The sequence below is a fragment of the Caretta caretta genome, chromosome 7, assembly GCF_965140235.1.
Source record: "Caretta caretta isolate rCarCar2 chromosome 7, rCarCar1.hap1, whole genome shotgun sequence".
Taxonomy (NCBI): Eukaryota; Metazoa; Chordata; order Testudines; family Cheloniidae; genus Caretta; species Caretta caretta.
Genome location: NC_134212.1, coordinates 81,255,464 through 81,271,113, shown reverse-complemented (window position 1 = coordinate 81,271,113; position 15,650 = coordinate 81,255,464). Strand labels below are relative to the sequence as shown.

The window sequence follows — 15,650 nt, the reverse complement described above, 5'->3', positions numbered from 1 at the left end:
GTTTAAGGACCTTTCTTCTGCTGGGTGAAGCAGGGGTTTTGTGATTCCTTGTGATACACCTGCTCCCTCTGTAACTGTGTTGGTATATGACAGTATGTCTACAGTAGGAAAAAAGGTTGTGTTTTTAACATGTTAGGTAGCATGTTAACTAGTGTGTGTTCAAATTCTAGGGTACAAAATGCAAGTTGTAGTTTTAACACATATAAGCTGGTTAACATAAACCCTCATTTCACCCTGGCTAATGTGTGTTAAAACTACACTTGCCTTTTAATACATTTTAGTTAACATAAATTAGCTGACTAAACACATTTAAAATACTTTCCCCCCTTCTCCTAGTGAAGACAAGCCTTGAGAGGGTGGCTAAGGTGTGGAATTTTGCTGCAAGCTGGCTCAGTTTGAGCACCAGTGATGTTATGCTGCTTTGATGCATTTGCTATGGATAAAAATCCAGATATGGCATCTACTTTCCTTTTATATCCTAATCTGATAATTGACTGAATTAAACTTCCAGAATATTTAATATTCTGCATTTTTCTATTTTAGTGGGAGATAAATTAAATGAAAACACTTGGAGGTTTGCCAAAGTAATCTTTAAGATACCTGATTACTAACTTTCAACTATGTTTATAAACTGCTTTAAGATCTGAAAAGATACAGAGAGACTTCTGTGAGCTAACTATTTCATTCCCACTTAGTCAGATGTGGGGAAAGCAGGAGCGCCCCTCCTTGTTGCTTTAAATTTTAAAATTCTAGCTTCCTGCCATACGGCACTATCGGAGAAGACAGCTAGTCTCTATGATAAAAGTGTTGGCTTCACGTCACAGGAAATGCCCTTCTGCTGTCATTCAGTGACAATGAAGTCCAGAGGCTCTCTTCTCCTGCCAAAAAAGAGAGGAAAATAATTAAGTGAGAAAATCCTGTTTGATCTCCTAAATATTTTTGCTCTTCATTTTGTAAAGGCTTCAAACAGTATTTTTAACTGTTTTTAAACCAAGGGAATCTCTCTCACTTCCTTTACCCAACCTCATGTTGCCCTGTCCGCACTAGGAGCAGGAATGTTGTGTTGCCATGCAGGGCTCACCCAAAAACTACGATGTAAAGTTTCCTAATGCAATTCTGCTTAGCATGAGTTTAACACTGTTTCACTGACCAGTGTGGACAGGAAGGCTTTTGAAAAAACAGCCACACAGAAACAGTATTGAGAAAGTAGGGATAGGGGTGGATTTTTTAAAGATGATTTAGGTACCTAAAGAGGCATGTAAGTGCTTATTGAGATTATTAAAAGTGTATCAGCAGGGGAAAACAATGGGATTTAGATGTCTAACCTGTGTCTGAAAGTCTCACTTAAGTATTTGTTTGCCTCTTTAGGTGCCTAACTACCTTTGAAGATTTGGTCCTACCTCTAGTTTCTGAATATAGTTGGGTTATTGGTTCTGTTACTGCAAACAGATCTGCTAAAATTTTGTTTGACTTCATTGGGATTCTTCATAGTAGTAAAGATTTACTTAAGTGGGTTTGTTTTCAGTATCAGGGTTATAGTCCATTTGTAAAAGCAAACAATGTCATAGCCATATCTTTGTTTGAACATTGTTTCTCGCACTTTTACAACTGCTTGTGTGGATGTGGCCTCTCTATATTAGATGGGTTTAAATGTGTGGTTGGTACTTGGGTATAATATCTGCACCTTATTCTAGAAGTCAATGAAGAACTTGGGAGAGAGGAGAGATTCTTCATAGTAGGTAGGTTAAGTCTTAAGTATGCAAAATCATCAGGAAAAACATTGTGTTCCAAAAGTAGAGCAGCAAATGTCCCCTGAAACCTGAAAAAGTTTAAGGAGTGGGATGCTGACAAGGAACAGGTAGGTTTTGTAATGGTTTGTATTTTAATTGAAAGGCTCTATCTTCCAGACTCTAAAGGTCATGTTGTAATCTGGTCTTGCCTAGTTCAGAGAGATGTGAGTATTCAGTGATTCTTTAAAGATAGCTGCAGGTGACTTTGGAATAAGCTATTAAAAATGTTGACTTTTAAAACAGTATCCAAATTCATTTGCAAATTTTACTACTTTATTTATATGATGATTTTACAAGTTACACATCTCTTTCCATGTCACTAAAATCCAACCCATCAGTTTGGCCCAGTTCCCTAACTCCTTGTTCTGTTCATACTAGCATTCCATGAAGGTACTTCCCTAGGTTGTACTAAGACACGGAATGAAAGTGTCTTGATTTTGACAAGTTTCCTGTCTGCTTGTGCCAAATGCTTACTTCCATAAATGTAAGGTGTCATGGGTTACTTAACATAAGTGAACAGGATTATAGTAATAGGCCAGTTTAGGCTATATCATTGTTACCATATTTGTGCTTAATGTTATTGATGCTTAATGAGTGTGTGTGTGTGTGTGTGTGTGTGTGTGTGTGTGCGTGCACGCACTTGCTAACCAGCATATATTAGTCAACAAAAGAAAACCAACTATGTGCCTATGTACCATTTTGGGGGCACCTAAGACCTGTGTTTAGGTATCACTGTGATCCATAAAACTCTCGCTCGTCTGCGTCCTAACCTGTAGGTGCCTAAACTCTGTCAGCTTCTGGCCATGTGGGTGCCCAGGGACATATCTCCTTCCTGAGCATGTGCACTATTGCTCATGATAGGTGTCTTGATGCCTAAGCCTCAGAGCAATTCACGTTTGGCGGCCTAAGTCATGTGTGTATGGGGTTGATTCCAGTATGTGGCCCCTGAGCATGCCTACTGAATTGAACTGCTCAGGCAAGTTCACACAAAATCATCAGAGGGAGAAGGACCTCTCTTATAACCTTTATGCTCAGTCAGGATGTGGGAGACCCCTATTTCAAGTCCCCCTCTCATCCAGGGGAGAAGGGATTTGAATGGGGATCTGCAACCTCTCAGGTGAGTGCCATGGCTACTAGGCTATGGAATATTCTGACATGGGGCTCTCTCAATCTCCTCTATTGAAGTTTTTCCACTTTAATTAAACAATGAGATACTTACATATTAATTGGGCCAGAGAAAGAGAATGATTCAATAGTCTAATGTTTAGGGCACTCAGCTGAGATGTAGCAGATCCCTCTTCAGATCTTTTGTGGGGACTTGAATTGGGGTCTTCCACATTCTGGGTGAGTACCTTATCTAATACGCTAAAGGTTTAAGGAAGGTCCCACAGTTGGTTTGTTTCAGATCTTGCATGCAACTTAGGCAGCTGAGCACTGATCTTCCCCCAGTTTGTGGATCACTAGCAGAGCAAAGTGCTTTCATGTAGCCCAGACTTAGGTATCTATATCTGAGAGAGGAATAGAGTTTACAATACACTCATTCTGGTCAGTGTCTCCTATTGGCTAGCTTAGGCTTCCACTCCTAGTCTGTGGCTTTGTGGACTGTATTCGTATGCATCTGTCTCTCCCCTTTCATTGCATCAGGAGACTACGAACCTAACTCAGGCTTTGTGGATCAGTGTTTTCCTGAGATTTTCTAGGTGCCACAAAACTGAGCATTGCAATGCCCAGGTCCCTGCATGCATCCCACCTATGGAGAGTGGATGTTGAGAAGAGATTTTTAGTTCAGAGAATAATTGGGATATGGAACAGGCTGATAGAGGCTATAACTGAAGATCAAATAATTTAATTGTGGAATGGATGAATATCTAGAAACTTGGAGCATTTCTGAATAAACCTGCATATAGGTTGCTGTGATAACACAGCTCATTAGAAACCCTAAAAATATCTGTACTATCCACAGAGCTTCATGTTCTTGGATGTTTAGTTTCAAAAGGTGGAGCTTCCTCAGAGAGCTGGTGTACTGCCCCGAGTCAAATATAAGGTGCCTGCTTACTGAGTTTGACATGAAAAGTAGAGGGGCTATATGTATTTATATAACATGCCAAGTGTTGAGCTTATTGTTAAGCATGATTGCCTTTTTATGGTTTTTGATTTCACTTGTCATACCTACTTAAATCCTGGAGTCCTTACTGAGGCACAAATCTTGAATTTTGCCATGAGAAGGACTTAAGGATTTGGCTTGATACAAGGGCATGATTCAATTCACCCAAAGTGAGAAATACTTAGGAGTAGTAAAAATCCAGCTAACTGGAGTGTTGGATTGACTTAACATTGACTCCAGGCTCTCTGACCCTCTATAGCATAAATCAAGAGAATTCTGCAATGACATACAATTTTGGGCATGTGGTTATAGGGAAACATAAAATCATGAACTATTTGAACTTGGACCTTGTCTACACCACAGGGGAAATTTGATCTAAGCTATGCAATTTGAGTTATGTGAATAGCGTAACTCAAATTGACGTAGCTTAGACCTACTTACCACGGGGTCCACACTACACGATGTTGACAGGAGATGCTCTCCCGTCAACTCCCCCTACTCTTCTTGATCAGGTGGGAGAGCGATTCCATGGTCGATTTAGCAGGTCTTCGCTAGACCTGCTAAATTGAACGCCGATGCATCAATCACCTCTCATCGATCCCCCAGTAAGTGTAGACAAGCCATTAGTAACTTTATTGGATACCTACAGAGTCAGAGCCTTTGCTTTCCAATCCTTTTCATAATGATTGTTTTATTTATTTGTATATAAAAAAATTAAATAACATTCTTGGCTGCATAGTCACTAGACACCTTGCTAAGACCTCAACAAGGTGCAGCGCAATGTGAGGGTGGGATTGTGTTGTATGAAAGAACCCAGCTCTGTAATGTGGGATTTCATTTATACAACAGCTTATTGATGATTAAAAAGACATATTACGCAATAGTTCAATTTATCCTAAGCAAATGATCAATGAGGGAAGCAGTGATCTGCTTCTGTTTAAGGCTCCCTCTGTGTTGCTTTGCCCTTGAGTCTTCCAAATTATCCTGAGGAAGCAAGATCTGGTTTGGTGGTCCCCCAGTCCTCCACAAAAATATGGGCTGGAAGAAGGGCCCTGTTTATTCAGTATTGAAAGTGCCATTTTCCAGCCATCAGCTGATGGCGAAAGAAGTGCCTACTGCATTTTTTTTATAATGTGTTTAGATTCAATGCCAATGGAAGGGCTTCTCCTCAGCTTGCCAAGGACTCACTGCTGCCCCAAAGTCTTTTGTAGGCAGTTTTATTGTCCAAACTTAAACAGTTCCTCAGCTCTCGTTTTACATCTCAGGCTTTTGCTGCCTCCCCTCCCAGAGGAGTCTGAGGGTCCTGCTTTTTTTGTGTTCTGTGGGTTTGTCTCTCACTCGGTCTCTCTTTGACCCTTTATAGCTCCAGGTGCAGCCCCATCCCCTAAATTAGCCCAACTGGGAGCACTTGTTCTGGCACAGGGACACTGGACCTCCTTCAGTTATGGGGCCAGCCACCCTGTGACAGGTCCTTATTGACTTCAATTGACTTTCAGGCTGTCAGCAACTCCCTTCTCATTTTCATACTCATTCTTGTGCCTTTCACTTCTCTCTTCTGCCCACAGTTTGAAGGAACCGAGGCTGGAAGCAGGGGCTTCAACTATTCTAAAAATCCCATTTCCCCCCCCCCGCCCCGTTCCTCTTCCTTTCCCTCAATTTAATTTCTGCTTTCATCTAAGTTATTTTAAAAATAAGTAATAAAGTGCTGCAAAAGAAAGCTATAGTAAATCAATCTTTGTTGAAATTTAAGTCACTGTTTCCTTTAGCAAATATAGTGCAGAATGGAATAATTTGGTTCTACATTACTTGTCAATTTTAGTGTGCTTTAAAAACTGTTCTTTTGCTGGCAGGATTTGAAATCTAGCAATCAACGAGATGAAATTGCAGCAGCACGTGCTTCTCTGAAGGAAAATTCGTCTCTTCTACATTCAATTTGTTCAGCTTGTTTGGAACATTCAGATGTTGCATCCCTTATAGCCAGCAAGGACTCAATTTGCGATGAAATACAGAGCGCTCTCAATGTCATTTCTAATGCTTCTCAAGGAATTAGAAATCAAAAGGTTCATCCTACGACTCATTCAGCTATGCTAGGAAGTGCACTTGATGAGCTTGAGGTAGGTAAATATGTAAACATGTACCAATGCAATGTACACATTTATTTTAAATGAAGGTAGTGCTTGCTAAAGTGACACTGAAAGCTTTAGAAACTGAAGTTCAGTTTATTCAGTGTGGACAGTATTAATACAAGCTTTCTCATAAGGTGCATCAACCCTGACCTTGGTGGGACCTCTTCCTCCAGATGAGGTGGTGGTTAGGTCTACAAGCCTGTTCAGTTTTTGGATTCTCTAATATTGCCAAAAAGGGTGCTAATTAGTTCTTATTGAGTTGCTGATGGAAGGGGTGCACACATAGGACAGAAACTGGAATAAGCCTGTCAGGGTTCCCTCCCGACTCTGAACTCTGGGGTACAGATGTGAGGATCTGCATGAAAGACCTCCTAAGCTTATTTCTTCCAGCTTAGGTTAAAAAATTCCCCAAGGCACAAATCCTTCCCTTGTCCTTGGACGGTATTGGTGCCACCACCAAGTGAGTTAGACAAAGATTCAGGAAAAGGACCACTTGGAGTTCCTATTTCCCCAAAATATCTCCCCAAGTCCCTTCACCACCTTTCCTGGGGAGGCTTGAGAATAATATACCAACCAATAGGTTAACAAGGTGAGCGCAGACCAGACCCTTGGGTTTTGGACACTAAAAACCAATCAGGTTCGTAAAAGAAGAACTTTATTATAAAAAAAAAAGTAAAAGAAGCACCTCTGTAAAATCAGGATGGAAGGTAATTTTACAGGGTAATAAAAAGATTTAAAACACAGAGGATCCACCTCTAGGCTCAACTTCAAAGTTACAAAAACATGAATAAACCTCCCTCTTGGCATAGGGAAAATTCACAAGCTAAAAGAAAAGATAATCAAATGCATTTCCTTGCTATTACTTACAATTTCTGTAATTTTAGATGTATCATTTCAGTAGGAGCTGGATTACCTGCTTGGTCTCTCTCTTTGTCTCTTGGTCTCTCTCAAATCCCCCCAGATTTGAAAGTATCTCCTTTCCCCATTGGTCTTTCTGGTCAGGGGCCAACTAGGTTAATTGATCTGATTAACCCCTTACAGGTAAGTGATTCTGTACCTCTGGCCAAGAGGGATTTTATATTACTACATACTACATACATAAAGGTTGTTACCCTTCCCTTTATATTTATGACAAAGCCCATTTTATAAATGCCACTAACCATTTATCAGGTGAAAACAATTTTGGGTGATCACTGGCCTGGGCTGGATTTCAGTTGGTGTGTTGGAATAAAAGATTCTGCCCTAATGCTGTCATATATGAGTCACATAATTGAAGTTTAGAATTTGAATTATGCTCTTTTTCTGTCATTTTCATTTAATGAACAAAGTGGTTAAATTAATATCTTTTAACTTCTGTTGGTGAAAGAGACATGCTTTTGAGCTGCACAGAGCTCTTCTTCAGATCATCCTGGGACCAACACAGCTACAGCGACACTGCAAACTGTTTAATGAACAGACATAATGTGACTCATATGATTAGACAAAAAATGTGTTTCTGTTTTCAGCAGTTAAGAATATGTTTGAGGAAAGTCACGTCTTTCTCTTCTCCCAAACAAGTCTTAATCATCTGAGTGAGGTTTTCCCTTTGCATGCCTGTCTCTGACCTGATCTATCTGACGCCTTAGGTGACCAGAGTTCCAGTTCCAGCTCGGCCACTGGTCTGCTGCTTGACACTGGACAAGTCACTTCTCCTCCTTGTGCCTCAGTATACCCAAATTGGGCATGATGATACTGACCTCCTTTGTAAAGTGCTTTGAGATCTACGGATGAAAATGCTATATAAGAGCTAGTTATAATAGTAATAATTGTTGTTAGTATTCCTTCTGGTGCTTGAATTTACTCTCTGCACACACTTTCCCTCTAGTAAAGAGTCACTAGTTCTGCATTATGGGCCTGATCCTGCAAGGTGCCCTCAATTCCCATAATGTTAGCAGGAGTGCTCCACCTTGCACAGTTTGGCTCTAACTCTGCTGCCAGAATGACAAGAACACTGTTCTGTGTTATTTTGTTATCAGGAGATAGGGATGACTGCTGAATGGGTGACAGACCCTTCCTGTCTAACACTGAAGTATCCCAGCACCACTGTACGTCTGAGTTCTGCTGGTCTGGTGAGCACACATTAGACAGATGCTGCATAATATAAGAGAATGGCTTTAACAGTTGGGGCAATAGAATGATCTGGCTAATGATGTCACTGGGTGCCATTGAACTATGCAGTATGTCTTGGAACTAATTGCTCTCCCTTTAGCCTTTTCTATACTGGGGAAATTTAAAAAAATATTCCCACCAGTATTACTATTAAGCTACATCTATACTATGAGCTAGTGATGTGATTCCCCTGCTCGTATACACATACTTGGGGGAGTTCTCATTGAGCTAACACGAGTATACATATATGAGCAATGGAATCACACCCTTAGCTCATCATGTAGATGTAATCTTAGGTGAGCTGCTAATACTAGTGAAAGTCCTAATGTAGATGAGGTTTATTTGGCTGGACCATGCTAAATTAATCTGTTCTTCATTAGGTATAACTGATTTAGTGCTAAAAATACTCGAAATTACCAGTTGTTTGCCTACACTGGGCACCCATTGTTGCTAACACTGATTCAGGAAGACCAGTGTTATATCGTTGATGGTAATGTTTCCCCCCCCTAAAATTCTCTAGTGAAGACAGGCTATACATGCAAATATGAGAGAAATCTGTTGAAGTCCATGGATGCAACTACTAGTGTAGAAATTTACTAACCATTAACAGAAACATCAAATACACCTTCATTGAATTTTTAATTATGTTTTAGCACGTTAACTAATAGATAGAAATTTGCAAGAGGGATGATTTTTTCTGACCTCACACAATCTATATTGACTATGTGAAATCTATATCATTTTTGTATTTTTCAGTTTTACTGTTACTACATTTGTTGCTTTTTAAAACATAGAGAACAATGGTAATTATTACAAGATCAGAAATCCTCCTTTTTATTGAATTTATTTTTAGTTAGAAATATAAGAACATAGAAGCTCAAACTACTGTTAAATATATTTTTTTCATTTATTTGTATATTTTTTTACTGATCACAAATGGGAGCTGAGGCTGTATGAGCTAGATAAAGCAAAATCTATTGAGAATTTACCATTTTTAAGGATTTTACAAATTTTAGGGTTGAGTATGGCAAGGACCCAAAGTAACCTTTGCTCTGTCTTGCTCTTGCAAATACAGTGCTGTGAAATAAATTGATGTAGTAAATAGCAAAATCTCATTAAATCTTTATCATGTGGAAATGTATCAAGGAGTTTACTCAACAAGTACTATCCAGGAGTTTTGCAATATCTTTCACCATTACATGCAACTGGCAATCTGAAAGTAAACAGAGATTTAGTTGAGCAAAACACAGGTAGAATTAGAACATTTTACCTCCTAAATCCTTGTGCATCAAGAATTCCACAATAAACTCCATAGAACTTCTATGACATTCATAATTAAACATAGACTAGTAATGTTTGGTTCTTATAATTACTAGGGCTGTCAAGCAATTAAATTCATCGATCAAAAAATGAATCGTGATTAATCACGCGATTAATTATGCTGTTAAACAACAATAGAATACTATTTATTTTAAATATTTTTGGATGTTTACTACATTTTCAAATATATTTATTTCAGTTACAACACAGAATACAAAATGTACAATGCTCACTTTATATTTATTTTGATTATAAATATTTGCACTGTAAAAAAACCAAAAAAAGTATTTTTCAGTTCAACTCATACAAGTACTGTAGTGCAATCTCTTTATCATGAAAATTGAACTTCCAAATGTAGAATTATGTACAAAAAGCCCTGCATTTAAAAATAAAACAATGTAAAATTTTAGAGCCTACAAGTCCACTCAGTCCTACATCTTGGTCAGCCAAAAACTCCGACAAACAAGGTTGGTTACAATTTGCAGGAGATAATGCTGCCTGTTTCTTGTTTATAATGTCACCTGAAAGTGAGAATAAGCATTCGCATGGCACTGTTGTGGCTGGCGTTGCAAGATATTTGCATGCCAGATGCGCTAAAAATTCATATGTCCCTTCATGCTTCAACAACCATTCCAGAGGACATGCGTCCATGCTGATGACAGGTTCTACTTGATAACGATCCAAAGCAGTGCGGACCAAATCATGTTCATTTTCATTATCTGAGTCAGATGCTACCAGCAGATGGTTGATTTTCTTTTTTGGTGGTTCAGGTTCTGTAGTTTCTGCATCAGAGTGTTGCTCTTTTAAGACACTTAAAAGCATGCACCACACCTCATCCCTCTCAGATTTTCGACCACACTTCAGATTCTTAAACCTTGGGTTAAGTGCTATAGCTATTTTTAGAAATCTCACTTTGGTACCTTCTTTGCGTTTTGTCAAATCTGCTGTGAAAGTGTTCTTAAAACGAACATGTGCTGGGTCATCATCTGAGACTGCTATAACATGAAATATATGCAGAATGTGGGTAAAACAGAGCAGGAGACATACACCCCCCCCCACCACAAGGAGTTCAGTCACAAATTTAATTGACACATTCTTTTTTTAATGACCATCATCAGTATGGAAGCACGTCCTCTGGAATTGTGGCTGAAGCATGAAGGGGCATACAAATGTTTAGCATATCTGGCATGTAAATACCTTGCAAAACCGGCTGCAAGAGTGCCATGCGAACACCTATTCTCACTTTCAGGTGACATTGTAAGTAAGAAGCAGTATCTCCCGTCAATGTAAACAATCTTGTTTGTCTTAGCGATTGGCAGAATAAGAAGTAGGACTGAGTGGACTTGTAGGCTCTAAAGTTTTACATTGTTTTGTTTTTGAGTGCAGTTATGTAACCAAAAAAAAATCTGCATTTGTAAGTTACACTTTCACGATGAAGAGATTGCACTTCAGTACTTGTATGAAGTGAACTGAAAAATACTATTACTTTTGTTTATCATTTTTACAGTGCATATATTTGTAATAAAAATAATATAAAGTGAGCACTGTACATTTTGTATTCTGTGTTGTAATTGATATCAATATTGAAAATGTAGAAGAACATCCAAACATATTTAATAAATTGAAATTGGTATTCTATTGCTGTAAGTGCAATTAATCGCAATTAATTTTTCTGAGTTAATCGTGAGAGATAACTGCGATTAATTGACATTCCTAATAATTACATGTTGAAAACTGTATTAAAATAACATGCAGGGCCAGATTCTTTGATGCATTCTCAGGGCCTTTGCATCACCAGAGTGTAGGGGAGCTCACAGCTGTTGCAGAGCCACTATGTCTGTTTCCTGAGCCAGCCTTGTCAGCCCCCACTTGGCCTCAGCATGTAGGGTGTGGCCAGAGTGCAGTGCAACTGGCATGAGACCACACCCAGGTGTCAAAAATTAGAGAAGCCCAAAGGCAGCTTGAATGTACACCAGGGCTCAGGATGGCACAAATCTGCTCTGAACCTCAGGATGCTGTAGCCAGCTTTCACATTGTGCCAATCTTTCTTTTGCATGGAGCAGAAGCTCAATGAAGCAGGGAATTTGGGCCTAGCCATCCAATTTAAATACTCATTTTCTTTTGAAACTTGTTTTGCTTACTGCTCACTGCATTAATTCAGTAGCAGAAAAAGACATTCAGGCGAGACACATTAGCAAATCTGTACTGTAGCTGCTCAATCTGTCTACTTTTGTAGGTTCTGGTTCATTTATGTTGACTCTTCTACCTGCCACTACCTCTGAATTGATCAAGGAAAAAACAGTCCATTATGTATCCTTTGTCTTACACCTGACTGGGAATATTTCCTGTTCTTTTGAGCCCCTCTACGCTGTTGAAGAGAGCAAATATATCTGATTAAATTATTGGAAGAATTAAAACCACAACCAGAATCCCTTTGAGTGAGTCACTTCTTTTGTTTGTTATTGCCCAATGTATAAATTCTTGATTTATAAGTGAATGTTGTAGCCATTCATTCATGTATGATACGGATCATCAGGTCGTTTAGATATTGTTACATAACCGGATTTAAGAGGTCTTCTATGAGAAGGAATCCCTTCTGTTTCCCACATACTTTCAAGTTGCTTCTCTATGAGCATTTGGCCCTATTGGTTTACTCTCTGAGCACGTTGCCAGGTCATTCTGCAGCTTAGCCTCTGTCAGGGCACTGGAGAAAGTAGCAACGGCAGCAGTAGCAATGTTTTCTCTGTGTCAAGCCATCCCAGGTCTGAAGCCCATTTAGGTATCATGATGTTGTAGGAGTTGAGATATTGCAGTTGGCAGGCAAACACCTGGAACCAGTATCTGCACACCACTCTATGGGGTGGTACCGCTCTGGAGCTGTTTAGTTTCAGTGATTGAGTTTAATCACCTCCCAGCATGTTTAATTCCTGTGGGAGCTGTGGTAACCCCTCCTGCATGGAGTAGAACACAATCATACATAAATCATTCACAAGCATAATACAATATGGTCCCTAAATACATTGTGTGTGATTGTATGATCTGTCACAGTGGGTACCCAACATTCCTTAAAGACAATAGGAGATGTGGGTGGTTATTACTCCTGAAAATCAGGTCACTTTTATTTAAGTGCTTTGTTTTAGGCACTGAAGTTTGAAAAATATTTACAACATTACTTATTATAATTAAGAAAATGATCAAATAGCATAGAGGCAGTATTGTCAGAAGTGCCATGTCATAAGCTCTTTATGCAAAGAATTAACTAGACCTCCCTTGACTGTATCACACTACCTTTTTTCATAAATACAAAAGTACTTCTCCAGTTTAAACACCTTTGCCTGCTTGAGGCCTATGTGGAATTGTACATTTACATGCACAAACAATATAAGGAAACTGCAGCACTCAACGAGATTAGTTTCTATTTTTGACTTTTTGTCATCTTTTGGCTATTGTGGTGCTGACTGTTATCCATGCTTAGAAGAGCCATAGAATATTTGCACTTAGCTGAATAAACGCTTTGAATACTTAGGATACTCTACAGCTTCTTTGTTTTGACCACATTTCTGGATTCTGTATTTAAAGGTTAATTTTATACAGTACCTCTTTACAGCTCTTTTGGTAAGCAGTAACTTTTATCAAAAGTTAGTTTAGACTTATTAACTTTCAAGGAAATATGTTTTTGTAAATTTAGAGATTGATATATTAAGTAGACCAATATGCTATAGTATCTCTGAACTGTTATTTCGGTGCTTACTGCACCCAGCTGTGCTACTTTAAAATTACTATATCAAGTTATAGTGATAATATAGTATTTACCTCTCAATAGAGCCAAAGAGCAAAAGGACAGAAACAAAAGAAGAGAACATGAAAAAAGATTTTGGAGAAATTCCTCACCAGCAAGTACTTTCACCTGCATCCTTCTCCAAATGTATCATAATCTAGTGAACTGGCATATGCTAGTTTTGCAGATAGATCATCATCAACAATTGATTGTGGCTGTATTTATGAGCCAGCACCTGTACATTGGTGGGGATCACAGCAGTTTCATTTCACAGAGAGAAAGTAACAGACTGAAAACTCAGACCAGAACTAGTAAATTATTACTGATTACTCTTATTGACAAGAATAACTCCATCTGACTGGCAAATTGTTAATAGGATTGTGAAGTTTTCTCATCAAAAATAGTACTAGCTAATGTGGGGCAGTCTCCTCTGGCTTCTGAAAAGTAATCATCCTCTGCCCCACATATCCACATATCATATACACTTTTTTACCCATTTGGACAAAGTTCCTCGTCTGCCTTGGTGGGTCCTGTGCTTATTGGCGAATTTTCTTGCCTCAGAGGTTCACGGCAGCCCTCAGTTTGGCCACTTTCATGGCTCAAATCTGCCGTTCACTCAGTTAGCCTCATCACTAGCCAGCATGGGGAAAGGAAGAACAACAATCCCCGCAGTCTCTGCTGATCCACCTAGTGGATCAGGGAACAGGCCAGAGACCTTCCCCTCTGTGGAACCCACAGTCCAGGTCAACTCCTCCGGTATCAAGTAGGGAGTTGGGGGATGGAGGGATGGGGGAACCCAGGCCTGCCCTCTACTCCGGGTTCCAGCCCAGGGCCCTGTGGATTGCAGCTGTCTACAGTGGCTCCTGTAACAACTATGTGACAGCTACAACTCCTGGGCTACTTTCCCAGGGCCTCCTCCCAATACCTTCTTTATTCTCACCACAGGACCTTCCTCCTGATGTCTGATAATGCTTGTACTTCTCAGTCTTCCACTAGTACGCCTTCTCACTCTCAGCTGCTTGCTCCCAGCTCCTTGCACGCACCACAAACTGAAGTGAGCTCCTTTTTAAAACCCAGGTGTCCTGATTAGCCTGCCTTAATTGATTCTAGCAGCTTCTTGATTGGCTGCAGGTGTTCTAATCAGCCTGTCTGCCTTAATTGTTTCCAGAAAGTTCTTGATTGTTCTGGAACCTTCCCTGTTACCTTACCCTGGGAAAAGGGACCTACTTAACCTGGGGCTAATATATCTGCCTTCTGTCACTCTCCTGTAGCCATCTGGCCTGATCCTGTCACACCATGTACATGAACATACAGCTTTTGCTAGTTGCAATATTTACTATTTTCCATTTGACATGTGACATAATCAAACCCCCAGATTTGACCCAGTTCATGATGGTTGGCAAGAAGTAGAAAGGTTTATGAGTTTCCACTTGCTTAAAGTTCTTTAGTGTCTTCATGGCAAGTAAGGTAGCTATCTGTTCAGAGGACTTAATGATTTATTACAAAATTTGGAACAGTTCGACTGTTCAACATTTAGTTGGAGAGTTCTTGATTTAGTTCTGTTGCAAAATTTTCTAGACAATATCGGAGGCCGTGACTGAAGTCTCAGGGTGAAATTCTGGCTCAGTGAAGTCAATGGGAGTTTTTCCATTGATTTTAGTCGAGTCACGATTTCAGCCCCATGTGCCCATTCCATTGTAAAGAGCAGATGCAGTATTGAGGAATCTGGGGCATCCACTGAGAATAGTCCAGGAGACTTGACACTATTGTGGAAAAGAAAAATAAAGTGCCAGTGCAATTATTCATATTAGAGAGAATCTAAAATAACAAAAAGGCAGATTAAGTTCACCCTCCAAAAAAGCAATACAGTACATAATACAAACAGAGCTTCACCCATCAAATAACTAGCTTAATAGTTTGCAGGCCAGAAGTCTTCCTATTTGCTTTCTGTATCTGTATGGGAAGAGGGGAAAGCTTTGTTATTTAAAGGCACCCCATTGTCCCAGCCATGCAGTAAGAAAGACAAGACACGAGGGATATGGTTTAATTAGGCTGCAGCTTTATTAACTCAGCTGGGTAATACTAGGTAACAAGTTGTACAGTGCAGGTCTAGGTGTTCCTCAGTTGTTTCCACCTATTTCGGAAGGCTGCCTTCAGCCCTCCCCTTCCAGTTCCAGCCAGTTGCTGGGGTCCCACTGCCCTCCCCTTGTTTGAGGGATAAGGGGAGCTGGGATGGGGGAACTTATCTCCCTGACATAGGGAGCCACAATCATGCTTCCTTAGGGGTTGCAATTCTGGTTTATCAGGGATCCGAATCTTCTGTGGAATGAGTACCTGCACTGGACATCTACCAAAAGAAGGTCCCAACAAGTAGTTTGGCTGAC

At 39.7% G+C, this 15,650-nt stretch overlaps 1 protein-coding gene across 11 annotated transcripts in view; it reads left to right on the top strand.

Moving 5' to 3' along the window:
• Positions 1-15,650, top strand: part of CTNNA3 (catenin alpha 3) — a 946,302-nt gene that overhangs the window by 201,720 nt on the left and 728,932 nt on the right. For 10 of the 11 annotated variants that reach the window (XM_075130833.1, XM_075130836.1, XM_075130831.1 and 7 more), the window contains exon 6: positions 5,745-6,008. In XM_075130833.1, the coding sequence (XP_074986934.1) occupies positions 5,745-6,008 (264 nt within the window). Of the gene's footprint in view, positions 1-5,744; positions 6,009-8,024; positions 8,129-15,650 lie in introns of those variants that run through there. The other variant, XM_075130838.1, reaches the window with a different exon arrangement.